General features: G+C 46.1%; 1 protein-coding gene across 1 annotated transcript in view; it reads left to right on the top strand.

Annotated features, from left to right (window-relative positions):
* The window catches only part of UNC13A (unc-13 homolog A), a 475,959-nt gene that overhangs the window by 330,998 nt on the left and 123,711 nt on the right, over nt 1–21,250 (top strand). Inside the window, exons 28-31 of the mRNA XM_075352602.1 lie at nt 7,794–7,920; nt 8,032–8,128; nt 20,775–20,918; nt 21,150–21,239. Coding sequence (XP_075208717.1) covers nt 7,794–7,920; nt 8,032–8,128; nt 20,775–20,918; nt 21,150–21,239 — 458 coding nt within the window. The remainder of the gene's footprint in view (nt 1–7,793; nt 7,921–8,031; nt 8,129–20,774; nt 20,919–21,149; nt 21,240–21,250) is intronic.

Genomic DNA, 21,250 nt, shown 5'->3' with positions numbered 1-21,250 from the left:
CGGCTGGAGATAAAGGATATATGCGTCCTCTTGGTGGTGTTGTTCCTGGGAGCAGGTCGATGGCACAATCGTATGGACGATGTGGCGGCAGTACCTCGGATTCCTTTTTATCAAAGACATCTGCAAAGGACCAATAGGCCGAGGGCAGCCCCGGTAGGTTCTCTGGAACCGGAGGTCGTCGGATGGGTTGTATGGACTTTAGGCACCTCTCATGACACGAAGAGCCCCATCGGGTGATTTCGCCAGTGCCCCAGCTAACTGATGGTTCGTGTGTCCGCAACCATGGCAGTCCCAGCAGGATCTGGTGGGACATGTGTGGGAGAACGTAGAAAGCGATGTTCTCGGTGTGAAGGGCACCGATACGCAGTTCGACCGGCCTGGTGATCCAGGAGATGGTGTCAGAGAGGGGTCTCCCATCCACCGAGGCAATCACTAGGGGCTTGTCGAGTGGAATAACAGGCACCCGGTACTTGTCCACCGTGGCCTGCTGGATGAAATTGCCTGCTGCCCCGGAATCGAGGTAGGCATCAGCCGTGAACCGCGTCTCTCCCGTTGTCACTTGCACTGTCCATGTAACTGGGTCAGAGAGAGTCCCAGCACCTAGGGTGGCCTCTCCTACCAACCCTAGGCTTTGGAGTTTCCCGGCCTCTCTGGACAGGAGCGTAGCAGGTGTGTGCCCTCACCGCAGTAAAAGCAGAGACCCTTGGCGAGCCGCTCTGCTCGACGTTGTTCAGACTGACGCACTCGGTCGATCTGCATGGGCTCGTGGACGGGAGCCCCAGCTGTCGATGACTGAAGTACGGAGGGTTTCTGCGGAGGAGAGGAATGCCGTACTGGACGTCTCTCACGGGACACTTCCTTGGATCGCTCCTGAAAGCGAATGTCCACTCGAGTCGCTAGGGCAATCAGGGCATCCAGGGTGGTCGGTACGTCACGACCCGCCAGCTCGTCTTTAATTCGCCCTGAGAGTCCTTCCCAGAAGGCGGCGGTTAGAGCCTCGTTGTTCCACCCGAGTTCTGAGGCCAGGGTGCGAAACCGGATCGCGTATTGACCCACCGTCAGAGTCCCCTGACGTAACCGGAGAAGAGACGAAGCAGACGCGGAGGCGCGTCCGGGCTCATCAAAAGTACCACGGAATGCCTGCAGGAAGTCCTGGATGTTCGTGGTCACAGGATCCCCCTTCTCCCACAAGGGGTTCATCCACGCCAGTGCCTCACCCTCTAGATGGGACATGATGAAGGCGACCTTGGCTTGGTCGGAGGCAAACAAATGCGGCAGCTGCGTGAAATGGAGGGAGCATTGGTTTAAGAATCCCCTGCAGGTCTTGGGGTCTCCGGCGTACCGGGGTGGTGAAGCCAACCGAAGTCTGGTGGTATCTGAAGAAGTCGCCACAGGAGCTGGATCCGTGGATTGACTAGTGGAAGCCCGGGATGTTGAAGTCGTCACTGCCGTTTGTAGCGTGTTCAGGCGGGCGTCCACAGAAGACATGAATTGCAGCATGCGGGTCTGGACTTCACGCTGGCGTTGGAGTTCCTCCTGTACGGCTGCTAGTGCTGCAGCGGGATCCATGGCCTGATCTTACTGTCACGGCCAGGTGGACGGGCAGACCCAGGAGGTGGATCCACTGGGCCGAACTCCTAGATGGTAGTAGAGAGTCCGGTAGCTGGAACACTATAAACAGCAGAACAGTCCGTGCACACGAGGATAGCGGAGAAGTCCCTGGGACCACGGAGTCACGGGTGGTAGTCCGGGTGACGCAGCTCAGGTTCGGAAGCCGAGATGATGTCAGGCGGGGTCCGGAACCTTTGGAGCGAGATGACGGGTCACCGCAGGGATCCGAGATGGTGCGGACTGTCAGGATGGCAGATGGACAGCGTTCGGGGTTCAGGATACGGCAGGACTGGATGGCGAGGCAGGCACGGCTCTACAAGAGAGATAGGTGAGTATATACACATATACACCAGGAGACCTGACTCCTAGCTTAGGAAACACGAAGATCAGGCCCCGCCCCCTTAGACAATAACCCCCTTTATACCCTGTACCTGTTTAGCCTCATTTCCTGTTAATGGACGCTGGCCCTTTAAGAAAGGGTCAGTGACCGCGCGCGCGCCCTAATGCGCATGCGCGCCGCCCGGGTGCCAGAAGCCAGGGAAGGAAGCTGAGAGGAGGACGCGGGGGAGCCGGCCAGGGCCTGGGAAGCCGTCGGGCGCCGGGATCGGAGACCAGGGGGCCTGGGAAGGACGGGCACCGGAGGCTGGAGAGCGGGGAGCGTGGCAGGTGAGCCGGGGAGCGGGGGTGAGGACCCGGGGAGCGGAAACGAGGACCCGGGGAGCGTGACACGTGCCCACGCTGCGGAAAATTCGCAGAATTTTCCGTGATTTTTTCGAGTCAAATTCCACAGATTTTTCAAAAATCCGCAGTATAGCGAGTCCCCAGCCATTTCTATGGCATTTGGGGAGTGCTGTGCCCATGCTACGTTTTTTTCCGCAGCGTAAATAATGTGGATTTCCCTGCGAAAAATCTGCAGCATGTGAATTATTCCTGCGTATTTTTATGCACGATCCCATACTTACCTGCCTTGATAGCAGACACTGGAGTCACTTCCTCCGGTGCAGAGGAGCGCAGTGGAGCCAGGAGCAGGAGGTGGGCGGGGCCTGCACGAGCTCCGGTCATGTCACAGCCGGAGCTAGTTCAGGCTCACCCACCTTCTCCGGCAATGTGCAGACAGACACGGCCGGAGAGTGAAGTGCTGCATGATGGAGGTAAGTATGAACTCCCGATCACCCCAGTACTTATTCTGCATTGAGGATGCAGTGCCCAAGCCACGGTACTGTATCCTCAATGCAGAATGCCAGCAGCATATCCGCAGGACAATATGGGCACATTACTACGAGATGAGGACATTACTAAAAGATGAGGACCAGGATGGAAAGATTATTACAAAATGTTGCCCAAAATTACTATATGGTGGTAATTATAATATGATATTATTTATAAGAAGGGGATAAAATGTAAAAAAAAAGTTCAAAATAAAGAAAGATTTTTTGTCCCATTAAAAATAATTTTTATATATAATCTGAAAAAGTGCACATTTTTTATAATAAACGATCGAAAAATGCACAGAAAACGTCATCCAAAGGTGTATAGAAAAAACTATGCCATTACTAAAAATGTCACTGGGTCCAGCAAAGAATGCGGCCCTCCAAATAATTTGTTTTTCTATATGCGGCCCTTATATTATTATAAATATTATTATTATCATTATTATTATTATACTCAGCCGAGTTTGAGACCCCTGCCCTAAAGGGTCGATATTGACTTAGGATTGCTACTTCCACTAATTGACACTAAGCTGCACTTTGCAGACTACGACATCGCATGCCGATGTAGCGATGCCGAGCGCGATAGTCTCTGGCCCCGTCGCAGCTGCGATATCTTGTGATAGCTGCCGTAGCGAATATTATCGCTACGGCAGCTTCACATGCACTTACCTGCCCAGCGACGTCGTTCTGGCAGGCGACCCGCCTCCTTCCTAAGGGGGCGGGTCGTGTGGCTTCACAGCGACGTCACACGGCAGGCGGCCAATAGAAGCGGAGGGGCAGAGATGAGCGGGACGTAAATATCCCGCCCACCTCCTTCCTTCCGCAAAGCCGGTGGAGGCAGGTAAGGAGATGTTCCTCGCTCCTGCGGCTTCATACACAGCGATGTGTGGTGCCGCAGGAACGAGGAACAACATCGTACCTGTCGCTGCAGCAAATTAATGAAAATGCCGACACTACACCGATGATAGGATTACGACGCTTTTGTGCTCGTTAATCGTATCAAAAACGATTTACACACTCTAATGTCGACAGCGACGCCGGATGTGCGTCACTTTTGATTTGACCCCACCGACATCACACCTGCAATGTCGTAGTGTGCAAAGTGCCCCTAAAGTTCAAGTCCTCTTCTACTCTGAAGTGGCAATTTGCATATTTATTTCCCCAGAGGAGCGTTTATGGCTTAGAAGCCTCCTTATATTGACATGCAAAGCATGTCACTATCTGCAAAGACAAGCATTACTGTGTTGGTGAGATATTGTGGGTTGTGTATCATTTTGTGTAGGTTCGTATTTTAGGCGTGGTGCTCTGTCCATTTTATGTATTATTTGTCCTGTCTGCAGGGTTAAAACCCCTTGAAGTGCTTCTGTCCCTAGGTGTGGGGGAGGGGGAGTGGAATCCACCCAAACTCTCTGTTTACCTGGGAGATTATTCAGTCAGGCTGGGAAGGACAAGAGACAAGCAGGAAGATTCATGCTCTGAGGGAGAAGCTGTGGCTACAGGCAGCACCCCAGAGAACCGTTGAGAAACCACGATTTCCCTGGAGAAGGACTGCTGGATGATTGTAACGGATCCCAGGGACATTTATCCCATTACTGGACTACTTTACCCTCTGTGTGGTGGATTATTTTATGGACCGTCTGATTTTTCTTGGAATAAATGTTCTTTGAATTGTTCATCCATCTCTCGCTTTGTTGATTGTGTGATATGGGAGAAGGACCCCGTGACAACTGGTGTCAGCAGTGGAATCAACAGAGCACAACCTAATGGAGAACCACCCACACAGTGAGTACAGAAACTGGACCGTATCCAGTCTACAGAAGAGAGCCAGAGATCTGGGCCTAAGCTACAAGGGACTGACTAAAGAGGCCTTAATTGATATACTTGTGGGTGCGAGCCAGTCCACCTCTAACGGACAAGCACTGGAGACGGGGATCCCTGCCCCCAAAAGCCAGTGGTTGCTGTGGTTCGAAGAAGAGATTACGGTTTTGGGCCCAGGTGTATCTCAGTAGTATAAGGAGGAGGCTGTTCGCCGAGCACAGCGTAGACAAGAAGCAATGGAGTCCGGCAGAGGGAGTAATATGAGTTGGAGTGTAAACCCAGTGATCCGGGAGCTTGTACGGATTACCCCGGCGGACTTCAAGCCATTTGATGAGGCTTCCGGAGATGTGGAGGGGTTCTTCAAGGACTTTGAGCAGCAGTGTGCCGTGATGGAGGTCCCCCACTTTGGCTGGATGCGTTTGTTAGTGGGACTCCTGAATGGAAACCTGGAAGAGGCTTATCGCACCATTGACTCACAGCAGAACTGGGATTACAACATTGTAAAGCGGACTATCCTGTACCCCAGACTCATATAGGGCCCGATTCTGAGATCTCCCATGCACCATGAGGGGATCAGTTAAAATGTATGCCCATAAGATGTCCAAGGCATGTCGGAGATAGCTGGAAGCAGAAAATGCCTTCATTGTGGAAGATATTATACAGTTATTTCTTATAGAACAATTTATTTACAAGTGTCTCTCAGAAATACGGGAATGGGTGAGAGAGCGCACGCTGTGCACCTTGGATAGAGCTGCAGCCCTGGCTGATGAGGCCCTTACTATCCGACCATAATGGAGGAGGCTTCTGGACAATATGCCACAGCCTGCTCCTGTGCCCCGGCCATCACCAGTTATATCTGCCCCTCCACCCAGCTGCAGGCCAATGACAACCACGGCTCACAATCCTGGGCCCCAACAGCTCCGACCACGCCCTGGGGGAATCACAGAGAGGAGATGTTATGGGGGCAGACAGCCTGGACACCGGCAATCCAGTTGTCCCGCAAGGACTCAAAGGGACCCCCATGCACCTCCACCTCATCCAGTGCATTTTGTGCATTTCATCCCGCCTGAGGAAGAGGTACAACCACCTCCACTGGAGTGTACCGCTGTCCCCTGCACCATAGATGCCCCTGTTGGAGTGTATGGCCTCCGGCCTTTGTCACCAGGTTTTCCTACTGCCTTCTTCAGAATGCTCATTGAAAGGAGTGTGACGCAGAGGAGACGTTATCGATGTAGGCAGCCTGGGCATTTTGCAAGACACTTGCCTTGCTGGTTGATTGAGGAATGACCTTGCACTAAATCGACCTGTTCATTCTGTACAACCAAATACAATGGAGGAAGAGTTCTCACCCCTTCAAGTTGACTTGCCTAATGACTCAGACACTCATGGTCGGCCACTAGAGGTTTATGAGATGCGAGCCACAGCCCCGGGTTCCTCTTACCATCAAAGTAAGCACGTACAGGAAGTCGTGCTGGATGGACAGAGAGTTATTGGATTTTGTGACTCTGTGGAATTTCTCACAATAGCTGATTCCCGAGTAATTCGACCAGAAGCAATACATCATGGACCAGGGATTGTTATTGAATTGGCTGGAGGACAAAGGAGGAATATCCCAAAAGCGACTGTAGATTTGGACTTTGGCTTTGGGGTCAAGCAATGCGTGGTTGGGGTGATGAGTGGCCTGCCTGCAGATATTCTCCTAGGAAACGATGTGGGAGATCTACAATGCCGATTTATGGGTGCAGGAAACACAGTTTGAGTGAAGGAGGGCACAAAGGGAAGCTTGTCCGTCCAACCCTACCGCTGTACAAGGGACTATCCACAGCTGAGCAACATGGACTTAAGTAAGGTGGCCAGAGGTCTGTGTAGACCTCATGGCGTACTCACTTATTAAGAAGGGAGAGGTTGTGATGGTGTGATATTGTGGGTTGTATATCATTTTGTGTAGGTTGGTATTTTAGGCGTGGTGCTCTGTCCATTTTATGTATTATTTGTCCTGTTTACAGGGTTATAACCCCTTGCAGTGCTTCTGTCTCTAGGTGTGGGGGAGGGAGCCTGTCATCCACCCAAACTCTCTGTTTACCTGGGAGATTATTCAGTCAGGCTGGGAAGGACAAGAGACAAGCAGAAAGATTCATCCTTTGAGAGAGAAGCTGCGGCTACAGGCAGCAACCCAGAAAGCCATTGACAAACCCCTATTTCCCTGGAAAAGGACTGCTGGAGGATTGTGACTGACCCACATTTATTCCATTACTGGACTACTTTACCCTCTGTGTGGTGGATTATTTTATGAACCGTCTGATTTTATTTGGAATAAATGTTCTTTGGATTGTTCATCCATCTCTCGCTCTGCTGATTGTGTGATATACAGTTACCACTTAGGTCCCAGTCAGATTTCATACTTTGCACTGATGAATGGTAAAACACTGATTCTGGAAATTGAGAATATTTTTTGACTTTTATTTTAAGTCATATGGCAAGGCTCATTATTTTTAAGATTGCTACTTCCAATAGGTCATACTAGAGTTCAAGTCCTCTTCCTCTCTGAAGAGGCAATTAGCATTCTAAAGCAGTAAGCAAAATTGCATGCATATGTTAACTTCATGAGATTTTTATTCAACTGTAGCACACCAAATATGGGGAAAGACTATTAGTTGTACTGATACTTCTGTTTTTCACAATATGAGTCAATACTTAAAAATATCTGTGACCCAACACAAAAGAATGGTGGGACACATCAGATCTTCTAGATATGTCCTGAATGTATATGAATGGAACAAAGCTATATGTACCCAAGTAGATAAGCTATGGATATGTCATAAAGGGCTAAGTTGGGAGTAAAGTCTTTTATACTATAAAGGCAGTACATGTTTTGTCTATAAGGCCCTTAAGGATAGTACATTGTCCCAAGGGTCATGAATACGGCCTGGAGGAGAAGTACACATGAGGCCATTCTGTTCTGTGTGGTAAAATGGAGCTTATTTTATTTTTTTGCTGTGTGCCCTCCACTCTTTAGTTATGCCTCTAGATGGAAACACCACTTTAATCTCTGTAAGTCTTGAGAAAAGGCAGAGATAGTGCCCGGTATGGTAAGTCATATTTCATATTTATCCAAAAAAGCTAACCTATTGTGTTTTTTTCCTACATTTTTAGAGCATGACAAGCATCGCTTGTGTAAGAGTGCTGACTATATGAACTTACACTTCAAGGTCAAATGGCTATACAATGAATATGTGACAGATCTTCCATCTTTTAGAAGCAAGGTTCCTGAATACCCTGCGTAAGTATAATTCACATATTAGATCTTTTTACTCTGTGCGTTTTGCAGATAAATCTGGCCTAAAGAGAAAAGTAGTTTTCCGTTACCCAGTGTTCCTAATTTTTTGTACAGTTGGTTTGAGCCATTTGTTATCCAGTGGTTGGATGAAAATGAAGAAGTTTCACGGGATTTCCTTCATGGAGCCTTGGAAAGAGACAAAAAAGATGGGGTTAGTGCTGTTCAATAAACTATAGCTCTAAACATCCCTTTATGATGAGAGAACTTGTCATATTTGCTAAAAGTGACATATGGCTGCTGAAATGATGCAGCTGCTAAACTAAGCCATGTTGTGCAATCCAATGTTTTATCGGACTGCACTCGTCCATGTTTATCGCATATGGAACAGAGGCCTTATTTGAATTAAAGCTAGTTAGGCTGTTCAAATGTCCTTTTATATTTTCTGTCAGGTGACAGTTTGGGCAGATGACACAATTATCCCACCACTGCCCCCAATTGTCAGGGAACAGCTGGGAAGAGCACCAATTTGTCACAAACAAGCACTCCGCTGCATCAATCGTCAGGGCGATACACAATTGACTGACGACTGATGGACAAGGTGACGGCTGCTTTTGCTACTAAGCCAATTATTGGGCATTTTCACAATGAATGTATAGTATTTACACACCCCATTCCAACGCATGGAATATATAATTATGTACAATCACTGTCAAGCTCTACAATAACTCAAGAAAAACTAGCTGCCACCACCATTCATATATACAGTAAGATGGGACACCTGTTATTGATAACATTTGGCCTCACAAGGCATGAGGGATGTGGCTTACAGTGCAAGAGAAACAAAGCTATTCAGTTTTATATATTTAATCCAAAAAGTAGGCAGTATTTATAAAAATATACAAAAGATATTGCAAAGGGGACAAAACAGTATAGTACAGACCTGGGCAAGGGGCGGCCCGTGGGCCACATCCGTCCCGCCTACTGTCTGTGACCGGCCCGCCCATCTTCAGCCGGTGCAGTGGAGTCGGGCTGCTGCGTGCCGGGCAGGGAGAGATCCTGCAGCTTCGCACAGTGTAGGCAGCGGAACGCAGGAATATCTCCTCTGTTCCCTGCCCGGCACCTTTCTCTGTGACACACGCGCGCGCTCTGATGTTGTCAGTACGGCGTGTGTGTGTCATTTTAAAAGTTCCCGCCCGGCAGGAGAAGAAGCTGCAGCAGCCGGGACCTGAAGAGAAGCAGCGGCGGGGGCCCCTCGGAGAACAGCTTCGGCGTAGCCAGGGCCCGTACAAGAGAAGGAGCAGCTCAGCGGGGGGCCTGTACGGACGTGCCTGAGGGTGGGGACGATAAGAAGGGAGAGGTAAGTAGTGACTAATAAGCTGAGGAGGGGACAATGGGGGGGACTGGTGACTAATACTGGGGGTGTAGTTTTACAGGTGTAGTATATGGTGTTGTGTATATAGTGGTGTAGTATGTAGTGGTGTAGTATATGAGGTGTAGTGATGTGGTATATTACAGATGTAGTATATAGTTGTGTAATGGTGTACAGTAGTTTATTACAGGTGTAGTATATAGGGGTGTAGTGATGTATCACAGGTGTATATAGGGGTGTAGTGATGTATATTACAGGTGTATATAGGGGTGTAGTGATGTATATTACAGGTGTATATAGGTGTGTAGTGATTTATATTACAGGTGTATATAGGGGTGTAGTGATGTATATTACAGGTGTATATAGGGGTGTAGTGATGTATATTACAGTCGTATATAGTGGTGTAGTGATGTATATTACAGGTGTATATAGGGGTGTAGTGATGTAGTATATTACAGGTGTATATAGGGGTGTAATGATGTAGTATATTACAGGTGTATATAGGGGTGTAGTGATGTATATTACAGGTGTATATAGGGGTGTAGTGATGTATATTACAGGTGTATATAGGGGTCTAGTGATGTAGTATCTTACAGGTGTATATAGGGGTGTAGTGATGTATATTACAGGTGTATATAGGGGTGTAGTGATGTGGTATATTACAGGTGTAGTATATAGGGGTGTAGTAGTGTAGTTTATTACAGGTGTAGTATATGGGGGGTGTAGTGATGTATATTACAGGTGTAGTATATAGGGGTGTAGTGATGTAGTATATTACATGTGTAGTATATAGGGGGGTAGTGATGTAGTATATTACAGGTGTAGGGGTGTAGGGATGTAGTATATTACAGGTGTAGTATATGGAGGAGGTGTAGTGATGTAGTATATTACAGGTGTAGTATATGGGGGGTGTAGTGATGTAGTTTATTACAGGTGTAGTATATGGGGGGTGTAGTGATGTAGTATATTACAGGTGTAGTATATGGAGGGGGTGTAGTAATGTAGTATATTGGGTAGAACTGAGTTAATTATATTAGTCCGGCCCTCTAAAACCATCCCAATTTCTCTTGCGGCCCCATTGGAAAATGAATTGCCCACCCTTGGTATAGTATATACAGTTACATAAAATAAAGGGGATAAACAAAAGAAAAATACTAAACCTGATGTTGCAGGGATGGCACAAATCCTTGATATTGAAGGAAGCTCTCCAATTAGGAAACTGGATTTATTTCAAATAACTTATTGCAAACATATATTACAGATAATTAACAGTACACTGAGTCACAGCACAGTACGTACATTTTTCCTACTTCATAGTATCATTTTACTCCTTGGTTTATTACAGTCTGTTATCCTGTTGGGTCTCTGCGTCTACCTTTTCTGTCCATATGTGTTTGGCGTGTGGGAGGTAACCTGAGTACCCAGAGAAAACCCACTCAAGCATGGGGGAGAACATACTAACTCCCTACAAGTGATTTCTTTGGTGGCATTTGTGCCAGGGACCTCAGCGCTACATGGAGTCAGTGATAGTCACTGGGCCACTCTCACGAGGGTGAGTCACACTGTGCAGGTGGGCCTACATGGTGCGGCACATCCTCAAGCAATCTACATATTCAAACTAGAACAGAATAGCTTGTTCCAACAACAAAATTCATCAAGCTGCAATGGGGGGCTACCTTGGAGAGACGTGGGGGTGATCACATGCCCAAAGCTTTATTAAAGGACAACACACATAGGAGGTGAATGGGGGAAGAGAAGAAGGGGTTTAGTCCTCATGCTCTTCATCAGTATTCAGACCATCCAAGATGTAGTTGCCTCTGAGCAGGCTGTAGCATTCCCAGATGGACATTTTCTCCCTCTGCAGGATGAGTCAGTTCCTTGCGACCAAAATGGCATCCTTTCAGCAGGTCATAAGATGCTAAGTCTTTGGGATGGTTCTGGCACTGTGTATCCCAGGGAAGAATCTGTAGATCATTGAGTGGTGCAAGAGGCTCCTACTGGGGAAAGAGTTTCTAAGGTCGTTTTCCAGGGCAACCAACAGGCACTGTTTCCTCCATAAAGTGACATTTTGAGCGGTATCGGGTCTTGCATAGTTTCCAGGTGTGCATGAATGACCCGACTGGCAGACCGCCCTGTATTGTCATCCACGACAAGTCCTTGTACTTGTTGGTCAACCTGTTAAATGACATGTTTGTCCATACGGTTTTCAATGTGAAATGCTGGAGTCCTAGAATATTCTCTTCATCATCCTTGGTTCTGATGATGTTGTGGGTAGTCTTTGGCTTCCACAAATTAGGCTTGTGTCCCTCCAGTTGGTGTTCCCCCACAAACTAGATAATGTCTGGATAGAACTAAGAGATTGTCCTGTTGAAGGGGTAGAAGCTGTCCCAGTTGAGTCTCCTCTAAAGACGAAGCAGGAAAAAGCAAAACATGGACCTGCCTGCAGAATCTCTCTTGACTTTCAGAGTCCAATGAACGCAATCACAGATGAATGATGTCCACAGTAGGGTTTTGATATCTGGGATGCCCTTCACACCTTGTGTGGCTCCTTGTACATGATGGTCCACTTCACTTTGCCCATCTTGAAACCCCAGACAAAGCACCGTCTTGGTAATGGCTCTGCAAACTGGGAAATGGGGGGCAAGGCCTGGACCGTGTACTGCAGCACGGACAGTAAGTCATTACACAGATCCAGTACTTTTCCCTTACAAGTGAGTTGTCTGAGGCTTCACAGTACAATCCTTTGGTTAACTTTAGCAAAGAGTTTTCCCAAAGACATTAGGGCAGTTCTTTCGTTCCCAAACCAAACTCCAAGAACCTTGATGAAATTCGGCTGAGGGTTGGCGCAGAAGGGGGAGGAGGAGGCCAGTTGCCAGTTCCCGAAAAGCATGGCTTTTGTCAGCACAGAAAACAGTTACACCGTCTCTGTCGTTCCAGTCCCGATTCAGTGATCCCTCTGTTCTCTCTATTCTGCCGGATAGCCTCTGTGAAGAGTTATATGACACAAACAAAAAGATTTGGAAGAGGACAGCCTTTTCTGACCTCAAAAAAGACTGGTAGGCTATGTGCACACGGTGCGTTTTTCGCGGCGTTTTTGCGCGTTTTTCGGGTGCGTTTTTGGCCTCAAAACTGCATGACTTTGCTTCCCCAGCAAAGTCTATGAGTTTTCATTTTTGCTGTCCCCACACAGCGTTTTTTTTTCAGCTGCGTTTTTGTGGTGACCACAAAAACGCAGCATGTCAATTATTCCCGCGTTTTTCACTGCGCTTTTCATCCATTGAGTTCAATGGGATGTTGAAAGACGCAATGAGAAACGCAAATAGCTGCGTTTTGGTGCGTTTCTAAGACCAAAAACGCAGCTATAAGCGCAGGAGGTGGGTAGTAAAGTGACGTGTACAGGAAGAGGATTCCTTCTGTCAGTATAGACAGAAGCATGAATCCTCCCGGTACCGTCACCGCCGCGTCCATCTCCCGTCCTGTGCATGTATGCTGCCGTGCGGCGCCATGTACAGGCAGGAGGTGGAAGCGGCTGCGAAAACAAAAGTTAACAGTAGAATAAAAAAAAAAAAAGTTATACTCACCTGTCTGCAGCCTCGCGGTGCCATGCCCGCTCCCAGCTCCTGTCACGGTATCGCCGCTCCCGCTCTGGCTGTGTGCAGTCTCCCCGGGGCAGGACCTTGCTTGCAGGACCTGGCGATGGATCACCTGATGCAGTCACCTGACGCATCAGCTGATCGAGTCTCGGGCTGACGCGGGCGCCCGGCCGGTATCAGCGGATGCGTCAGGAGACTTCATCCCTGATTACCGGCAGCTCCTGCAGTGATGGGACAGGATCAGACTCCCGCCCCATCGCTCCGGGAGCTGCCGGTAATTCAGCACATAAGTGAGTATTATTTTTTTTTTTTTTCTACTGATGCATCTGCTGATTGTATAATCGGCTTTTATACAATCAGCTGATGTGTGATGGGATTCACATCCTTTAACCTAACACATCATCTGATCGCTTTGCCTTCCAGCAAACCGATCAGATGATATTGGATCCTGATTGGACGGCGCGGGACCCTAACCCAGGATTACTGCGGAGGGGGGTTTATTTCAATAAAGATGGAGTCACTAATTGTGTTGTGTTTTCTTTCTAATAAAAATATTTTTCTGTGTTGTGTTTTTTTTTTATCTTTACTAGAAATTCATGGTGGCCATGTCTAATATTGGCGTGACACCATGAATTTCGGGCTTAGGGCTAGCTGATAATATACAGCTAGCCCTAACTCCATTATTACCTGGCTAGCCACCCGTCACCAGGGCAGCCGGAAGAGTTGGATACAGCGCCAGAAGATGGCGCTTCTATGAAAGCGCCATTTTCTGGGGTGGCTGCGGGACTGCAATTCACAGCGGGGGTGCCCAGAAAGCATGGGCACCCTGCACTGTGGATTCCAATCCCCAGCTGCCTAGTTGTACCCGGCTGGACTCAAAAATGGGGCGAAGCCCACGTCATTTTTTTTTTAAAATTATTTCATGAAATTCATGAAATAATTTAAAAAAAAAGGGCTTCCCTATATTTTTGGTTCCCAGCCGGGTACAAATAGGCAGCTGGGGGTTGGGGGCAGCCCGTACCTGCCTGCTGTACCCGGCTAGCATACAAAAATATGGCGAAGCCCACGTCATTTTTTTTTTTGGGGGGGGGCAAAGAAATCCTGCATACAGTCCTGGAAGGAGGATGCTGAGCCTTGTAGTTCGACAGCTGCTGTCTGCTCTCCTGCATACACTATTGGATGGAGGATGCTGAGCCTTGTAGTTCGACAGCTGCTGTCTGCTGTCCTGCATACACTATTGGATCGAGGATGCTGAGCCTTGTAGTTCTGCAGCTGTCTGCTCTTCTGCATACACTAGTGGAGAATGAAGAACACATTGAAGAAGGAAATGACATCAGACCTTTTTTTTTTTTGTTCACTGATAAAAAACGCATAAGGACGCAGTGAGCAAAAACGCAGCAAAACGCAGCAAAAAAACGCACCAAATCGCGGCAAAACGCGTGCGTTTTTTGCCGCGTTTTTTCGACGCAGGTGCGTTTTTGTGCGTTTTTAGCGGCCAAAAACGCACAAAAACGCAGCGTCAAAAAAACGCAGCGTGTGCACATAGCCGTAAGGGGTCAGTCTACTGGCCGTTCACCAGCACCGTACCGTGAATATCAGAGTATAACAGTCAGACATAATTGAAAAAGTTGTTACCCAAGCCTAACCTGTTATGGATGGCCCTACTGATATGGTAAGAGTACACCGATATCAGAGGTCAGGGTCTATCGTGCAGTAGTGGTAAACTGCAGCTGATAGCCTAAAGCTGGGGTCACACATAACGACGACGACAACGACGTCGCTGCAACGTCACCATATTCTGTGACGTAGCAGCGACCATAGATGATCGTTAGTAAGCTGTCAAACATGGTATAAAAAGCAGCGACGGAGCAGCGATCATAGCGACGTCGACGGTCGTTGTGTGGTTTCAGACGTAGCGTAGCGTCCCTGCTGCGGTGTCAAACAAAAGGATTATCAGCTTATCAGCATGGCGCAGCGGGATAGCAGCGTTCAAAAAATGACCTGGAGCATTTAGGAGCGAGCAGCGATTTCGCAGCAGGGGTCTGATCGTTGTTATGTGTCACACATAGCGACGTCGCTGTTGAGGTCGCTGCAACGTCACAGAATATGGTGACGTTGCAGCGACGTCGTTGTCGTCGTCGTTATGTGTGACACCAGCTTAAGGCTGTACTGACCTTCAGAAAAACCCAGGAAGTAAATAGACACCTGTATTACAAGTCACACAAGTGCAAGCGCAGGTTTGCAAACACTCAACGTAAGGATAGCTGTGTGTTGCTGCATGCACAAAGACGAGTGCGTACCTCCATGTGGGCGTCAGGGCTATTTATCACCTCTGTACCGCCCACAAGATGGAGGAACCATGTGCAGCCAGCCCCTTTTGCCAATAAGAGCCTTACACGTTACTGATGATGTCACCGTGGCCAATAGAAACTTACCACATCACTGACATGCTCAGATAATAGCAAAAGACCCATAGAACTCCCGCACATGCTCAGTAGGCTCTTTTTGACACGTAGTGTCAGAATTCCCAAAAGTCCTGGTCACCATCCGTGACTCAGGAGACCTGGCCGAGCGACTTCGGGTACGGGATGGAACAGCTCCTGATGACAAACGAGGAACCCCGGTACCCCAGTTCGTGACATAACCTCTGTAGCACCTTGCTGATGAAATAATGTTAAATCCAGTTGAAAGCCTTTTTATGACCCAAAGTTATCAGCGCCACGTATGTACCATATGCCTTGATGTACTATGACTGCGTTGCATATGAGGGCGAGACTGTCTGCAATGCAACAACCGGTGATGCCACAAATCTCATCCAGGTGGATGGTTCGTCCTATGACCGTCTTCAGTCTTATTGCCTTCATTTTGGCTAGGATCTTGTAGTCCATGTTCAGAATTGTGATGGGATACCAATTCTTCAAGTTGCAGTTCTCTCCCTAGCGCTTGTACAGGATTGTGACCATTCCTTCCCTCAGAGATAGAGACATTCTCCACCAACATCTACTCAAAAAATTCCAAAATGTACAGACAGATGCAGTTTCTCAGAGCTATATGGAGTTCCGCTAGAAGACCATCACTGCTCGCGATTCTACCGGTCTTATTTAGTGGCAGAGAGCTATTTGCCTATTGTCAGAGGGACACCCATGACCGCCATGCCTTCCAGAAGAAGATGATTAGTGATATTTTACAGGAATTTATAAGCAGATTCAGGATTAGTAGTCTTGTAGGAGTTGTTGACAATCTTCATCACATCCTTATTCCCACATTGCATGTCTCCGCTCTCATTTCGAAGTTCATTCAGGAGCGTGTGACCGGCAAGGCGTTTCCTGAAAAGGAAAAAGTTGCATTTCTCACTGCTCTTCAGGTTTTGCACTTTGAGGTGGAGTCCAAGCAAACTGTCTTCCATTTCAAAGTGCCTTTTCAAGCTCTTCTTGGTCTCCTCCATCTCCTCTCTTACATCTTAGCTGCAGTGGAGAAAGCCTTGCAGCTACTTCAGCTTACGCTGCAGTTCTTTGAAGACCCCCTTCTTCTCACATGCCTGTTGTCAACTCTTGGCTTGAAAGAATTAGCGAAACTGAAGTTAACATACTCCCACCAGTCACAAATGTTTCAGAAACCTTCTTTGTATGAACGCTAGGTGACATAAGGAACTCAAAGTTCCCCCAAGGCCTTAATGTGGTTGTCTCTGTAGTCAGAGAAGAAACAGGCAACAATATGGTGCCTACTCTGAGCCGTTGGGTTGGCTCCAAGAATAGTTTGCAGGGCCTCTCCCCATGGAACCCACTACACTCACAAGAGAGGCCTCGGTCATCATCTCAATGAGCAGTTTGGATATGATATCCAGTTTGGTAGATGTGCTGGAGCTGCAGCCATCCTCTTTGATAGTGTTAGAGAAGCCATTTTCAATCCTACAGCAAGCGGTATCTTACAACATTGAAAAAGGACCATAATTCAGAATCTGTGTTTATTAGATATCAGTAACTCCAGCACACCTCCCCTTGGTGACATCAGATTGGGGCTGGTCAATAGGATGAAGCTTGGGTCCTAAAAACAATGTGAATCTGCGATCTTCAGGATATCTGCTTTCCTTATGTAGGAAACATTGCATATACAACCCCATTCATCTGGTTGATATTAATTTAGGGCTTAATTCAGCAATGCAAGAACATGTATTTTCTTCCCCTCGAAAGCACAATGTCAAAAATGTCTCTCCCATAACAGTAGGAGCTATGACTGTCACAAATTACCCCAATATTAATAATTGGAATCCGGTGCCTTTCTGTCTACAGTTGGTCTTTTGAACTGAGGAAGATTTCTCCACATAGGGGTGAAAAGTGTCACTTCTGTGAGGGTCATGGCTGAACAGAGGTCATATGCAGGGATTTATAGTGCTAGCTCTTGTTCCATTTCCAAATTATGATGAAGCCACGCGGCTTAATAAATTGGTCCTATTTTACTATTAAATTTATGACACTTTCTGTTTGTCTGTTCCATTAAGAACAGATCATTGGCCCTGTATTACAAGAAAACAGAGAGTCCCCATGGATTTATATTGAGATCCATCAGGTTTCAACTTGTCTATTTTTAATATAGTGAAAAAAATCCTGGATGTAGAACTTTTTCTTGAGGTTCTAAAGATGAACAACATACAGAAACTAGATAGAACCCATATAAAAATAGGTCCTCCTGTTCTGTTTTGAAACAAGAATGTTCAGATGCCAATGCTTTTTCTGTTGCATTTGTCTATTCTAAACATAAATGTCAAATGGAAAATAAAAATAGACAAACCCTAAGATTGCTGAAATCTTCCAAGAAAGGGGCAATTTAAAATGAGGTAATAAAATCTCCTATACCTATTAGATGGCTCTCTGACAAACAACTGACTCCTCTATTCACATGAAAGTTCTGCTTGGCTGAACTTCCATGTGTTTTCAAAGGGCAAAGAAGAGAAAGACTTTGTAAAACATCTCTGGAAGTTGCTTATCTTCTAAATATTACACTTAGAAAACAGTTTAAAGGTAGTATATCAAATAGTTACACCCAAGCCTACCTCAATTAGTATGTCTAAAAACAATTTTTAATGAAATAGATTAAAACAATTTAGAATTCCACCTGTGAAGTGTGACACACACAAAACATCCCAGGACCATGATACAGCCTCAATAGTATTCACCTACGGAACACAGCGGTTGTTCCAATTTTATATCACTCTTATGGGATTCAACAGTTGGAAAAATCTCTAAATGACCCTCCTTCTCTCTTTCCTCTACCTGCCAATGGAGATATAACCAAGGTTACACGCACCCTAACGGTAAAAAGGTGCCCCCATTCCTCGGCGGCTTTCCCTCCTATGATATCCCTATGCTCCCTTCTTATCGGGTAGTCTAAGGGGTTATACCATCAAATAGTGAGGGAATATAGAAAATAGTATACACTTATCTGAGATAATTCAGGTCAAAAATTGGTTAGCGTTTGTTTCTCCCTTGAGGTGAAGGTGTCTCGGCTTTCATGGTCCTCAACCCAATACTATAAAATCACAAAGTCTCGACGCGTTTCTCCCCATTACATCCACTGGGGTTCATCAGGAGACGATATTTAATAAGGGGCCCAATCGCCAGAGAGTTTTCAGGGGGCTACTTGTTCTGCAGCACGCACCTCTCCATGCAGATGTATCAATGCGATACATCTGCATGGAGAGGTGCGTGCTGCAGAACAAGTAGCCCCCTGAAAACTCTCTGGCGATTGGGCCCCTTATTAAATATCGTCTCCTGATGAACCCCAGTGGATGTAATGGGGAGAAACGCGTCGAGACTTTGTGATTTTATAGTATTGGGTTGAGGACCATGAAAGCCGAGACACCTTCACCTCAAGGGAGAAACAAACGCTAACCAATTTTTGACCTGAATTATCTCAGATAAGTGTATACTATTTTCTATATTCCCTCACTATTTGATGGTATAACCCCTTAGACTACCCGATAAGAAGGGAGCATAGGGATATCATAGGAGGGAAAGCCGCCGAGGAATGGGGGCACCTTTTTACCGTTAGGGTGCGTGTAACCTTGGTTATATCTCCATTGGCAGGTAGAGGAAAGAGAGAAGGAGGGTCATTTAGAGATTTTTCCAACTGTTGAATCCCATAAGAGTGATATAAAATTGGAACAACCGCTGTGTTCCGTAGGTGAATACTATTGAGGCTGTATCATGGTCCTGGGATGTTTTGTGTGTGTCACACTTCACAGGTGGAATTCTAAATTGTTTTAATCTATTTCATTAAAAATTGTTTTTAGACATACTAATTGAGGTAGGCTTGGGTGTAATTATCTTCTAAATACCAAAAAGTTTCGGTAGTTAGAATACAAACTGTCAAACTTTTTTGTCATTGGAAAGTCAGAAAAGACCCCGTACACATAAGGCTGTCACCCGATCCTGCTGATATCAGTGAGTTCTAAAGACTTTAGTCTGATGTGTATGGATGACTGTACTTGAAATTTAGCACTACTCACCAGCTTAACGTGTCTGCTACATGCCAATCTCTGGAGTACCAATCTTGAATAGGGCAGGGAAAATGGAAGTTGTTAGGCTTAACTTTGTTCCTGTATATTTCATCTTAAGGTACTTGTTTGTTGTCTGTTGCAGACATCAGCAAACTCTGTCCCACTAGACCAAAAAGGGTTTGGAAAATTACAAAGACTGTTACCTTGTGATGGCAAAACAGTGTGCTTTTATGAAAGATAGGGATCTACAAATTATATATTCTAAAGCCCCCACACACATTAGATGATTGCAGGTGATTTGATGCTGTCACCGATTATCTATCCCATACACTTGAGAGCTCAATCTTCCAAGCCATTTTGTATTCCTTATGAGGAAGACACCAAAAGTGACTTTTCTCCGAGAAAACAAAGTAATTGGTAGTCCAAATTGGACAAGCCCAATTAACATCTCCCCTGACAATTAGTTGGCCAGCACTCCATACTTGTGACAAAAGACAGTCAGCAATTATAAAGTAGAGTGATTTATTCTAAAGCCCCCACACTCATTAGACGTCTGTAGCCGAATGATGCTTCGGCCAATTATTTGGCCTATAGATATCTTGGCCATCTCTCCCATTGACAGGAATGCTTCTTTGGCCGAGCCTTATTATGTACTCTATGAGAGAGATGCTGACAAACATCTCTGCCAGTGGCTCATCTATGGATGGAAGATCAAAGTGATTGGCAGTCTGAAATTGGACATGCCTAATTAACATCTCCCCCAACAATCAGTTGGCCAGCAACCCAAACACATTAGAGTGTCGGCCAAACCTATTGATATCGGCTGGTGTGGCTGAAATTAGTCTAATGTATAGTGGGGTTTCAGATGCTGGACTAGCCAGAATTCTTCTTGAGTATTCAGTTGTAGCCCAACAAATGAAGACCAGGAGGACCACATAAAACCAAGAGATGACCACATTTGGTTTCTGGTTCATAGATACAAACCTGATGAAGGCCAAAATAACTTCTTTTTGACCTTTGTCTCGTGACTGTAATCCTAAGGATATGTTAAACATACAGTACTATTGAGATGCATACATAAAATGAAGTATCATATAAGCTCAGCTCAAATATTTCTACTTTCATTACAAATGGCATTACAAATGTATACAATTTAGCACAGATGGCATGAATGGCTAACCTGCAGTCATCTTGGAGACTGAATGGTAATCCAGGTGCCTGTTTGGATGTACTCTTGTGACAGGAAACACAATTGAAAGGTATCTCACGAAAGCCACTTTCCATAGTGCAGATTTGATCACAATTTCTCATCCATATGTTTAAGACAAAACCAAGAGAAAAAGAAAAGTAAGTGGCAATACTATTTCTTTTTTTTCACTGCACTCCCCTTGCATTACAGTTTCAGCAGACCTCAGAACATGCTCTCTTTTCCTGCTCCGTAGTGGATGTTTTCTCACAACTTAATCAGAGCTTTGAGATAATTAAGAAACTGGAATGTCCAGATCCTCAAATTGTTGGCCATTATATGCGCAGATTTGCCAAGGTATGCATAGAAGATTGTGTTTCATATTTAGTTTGGTATCACATACAGTCTCTATATGAATGTATGCTTTAAGCCTTACGCTGTGTTTTCTTATAGTTGAATTTCATTTTTATACTTATTTCTTGTAAATGTGTATACGTATTACCTTAATTTCCCTAGTTCACTGTGATGTTCCCCATCAAAAGTTTTCACTCATATGTGCACATTAATCTCTTCTTGTTCTTTGTCCAGACAATCAGTAACGTGCTTCTTCAGTATGCAGAGATAATCTCCAAAGATTTTGCTTCCCATTGTTCCAAAGAAAAGAAAGAAGAGAAAGTGGTAATGTGTCA

Source organism: Anomaloglossus baeobatrachus, chromosome 1, assembly GCF_048569485.1.
Source record: "Anomaloglossus baeobatrachus isolate aAnoBae1 chromosome 1, aAnoBae1.hap1, whole genome shotgun sequence".
NCBI lineage: Eukaryota > Metazoa > Chordata > Amphibia > Anura > Aromobatidae > Anomaloglossus > Anomaloglossus baeobatrachus.
The sequence above is the reverse complement of the archived record's forward strand: the minus strand, read 5'-3'. Positions and strand labels throughout refer to the sequence as shown.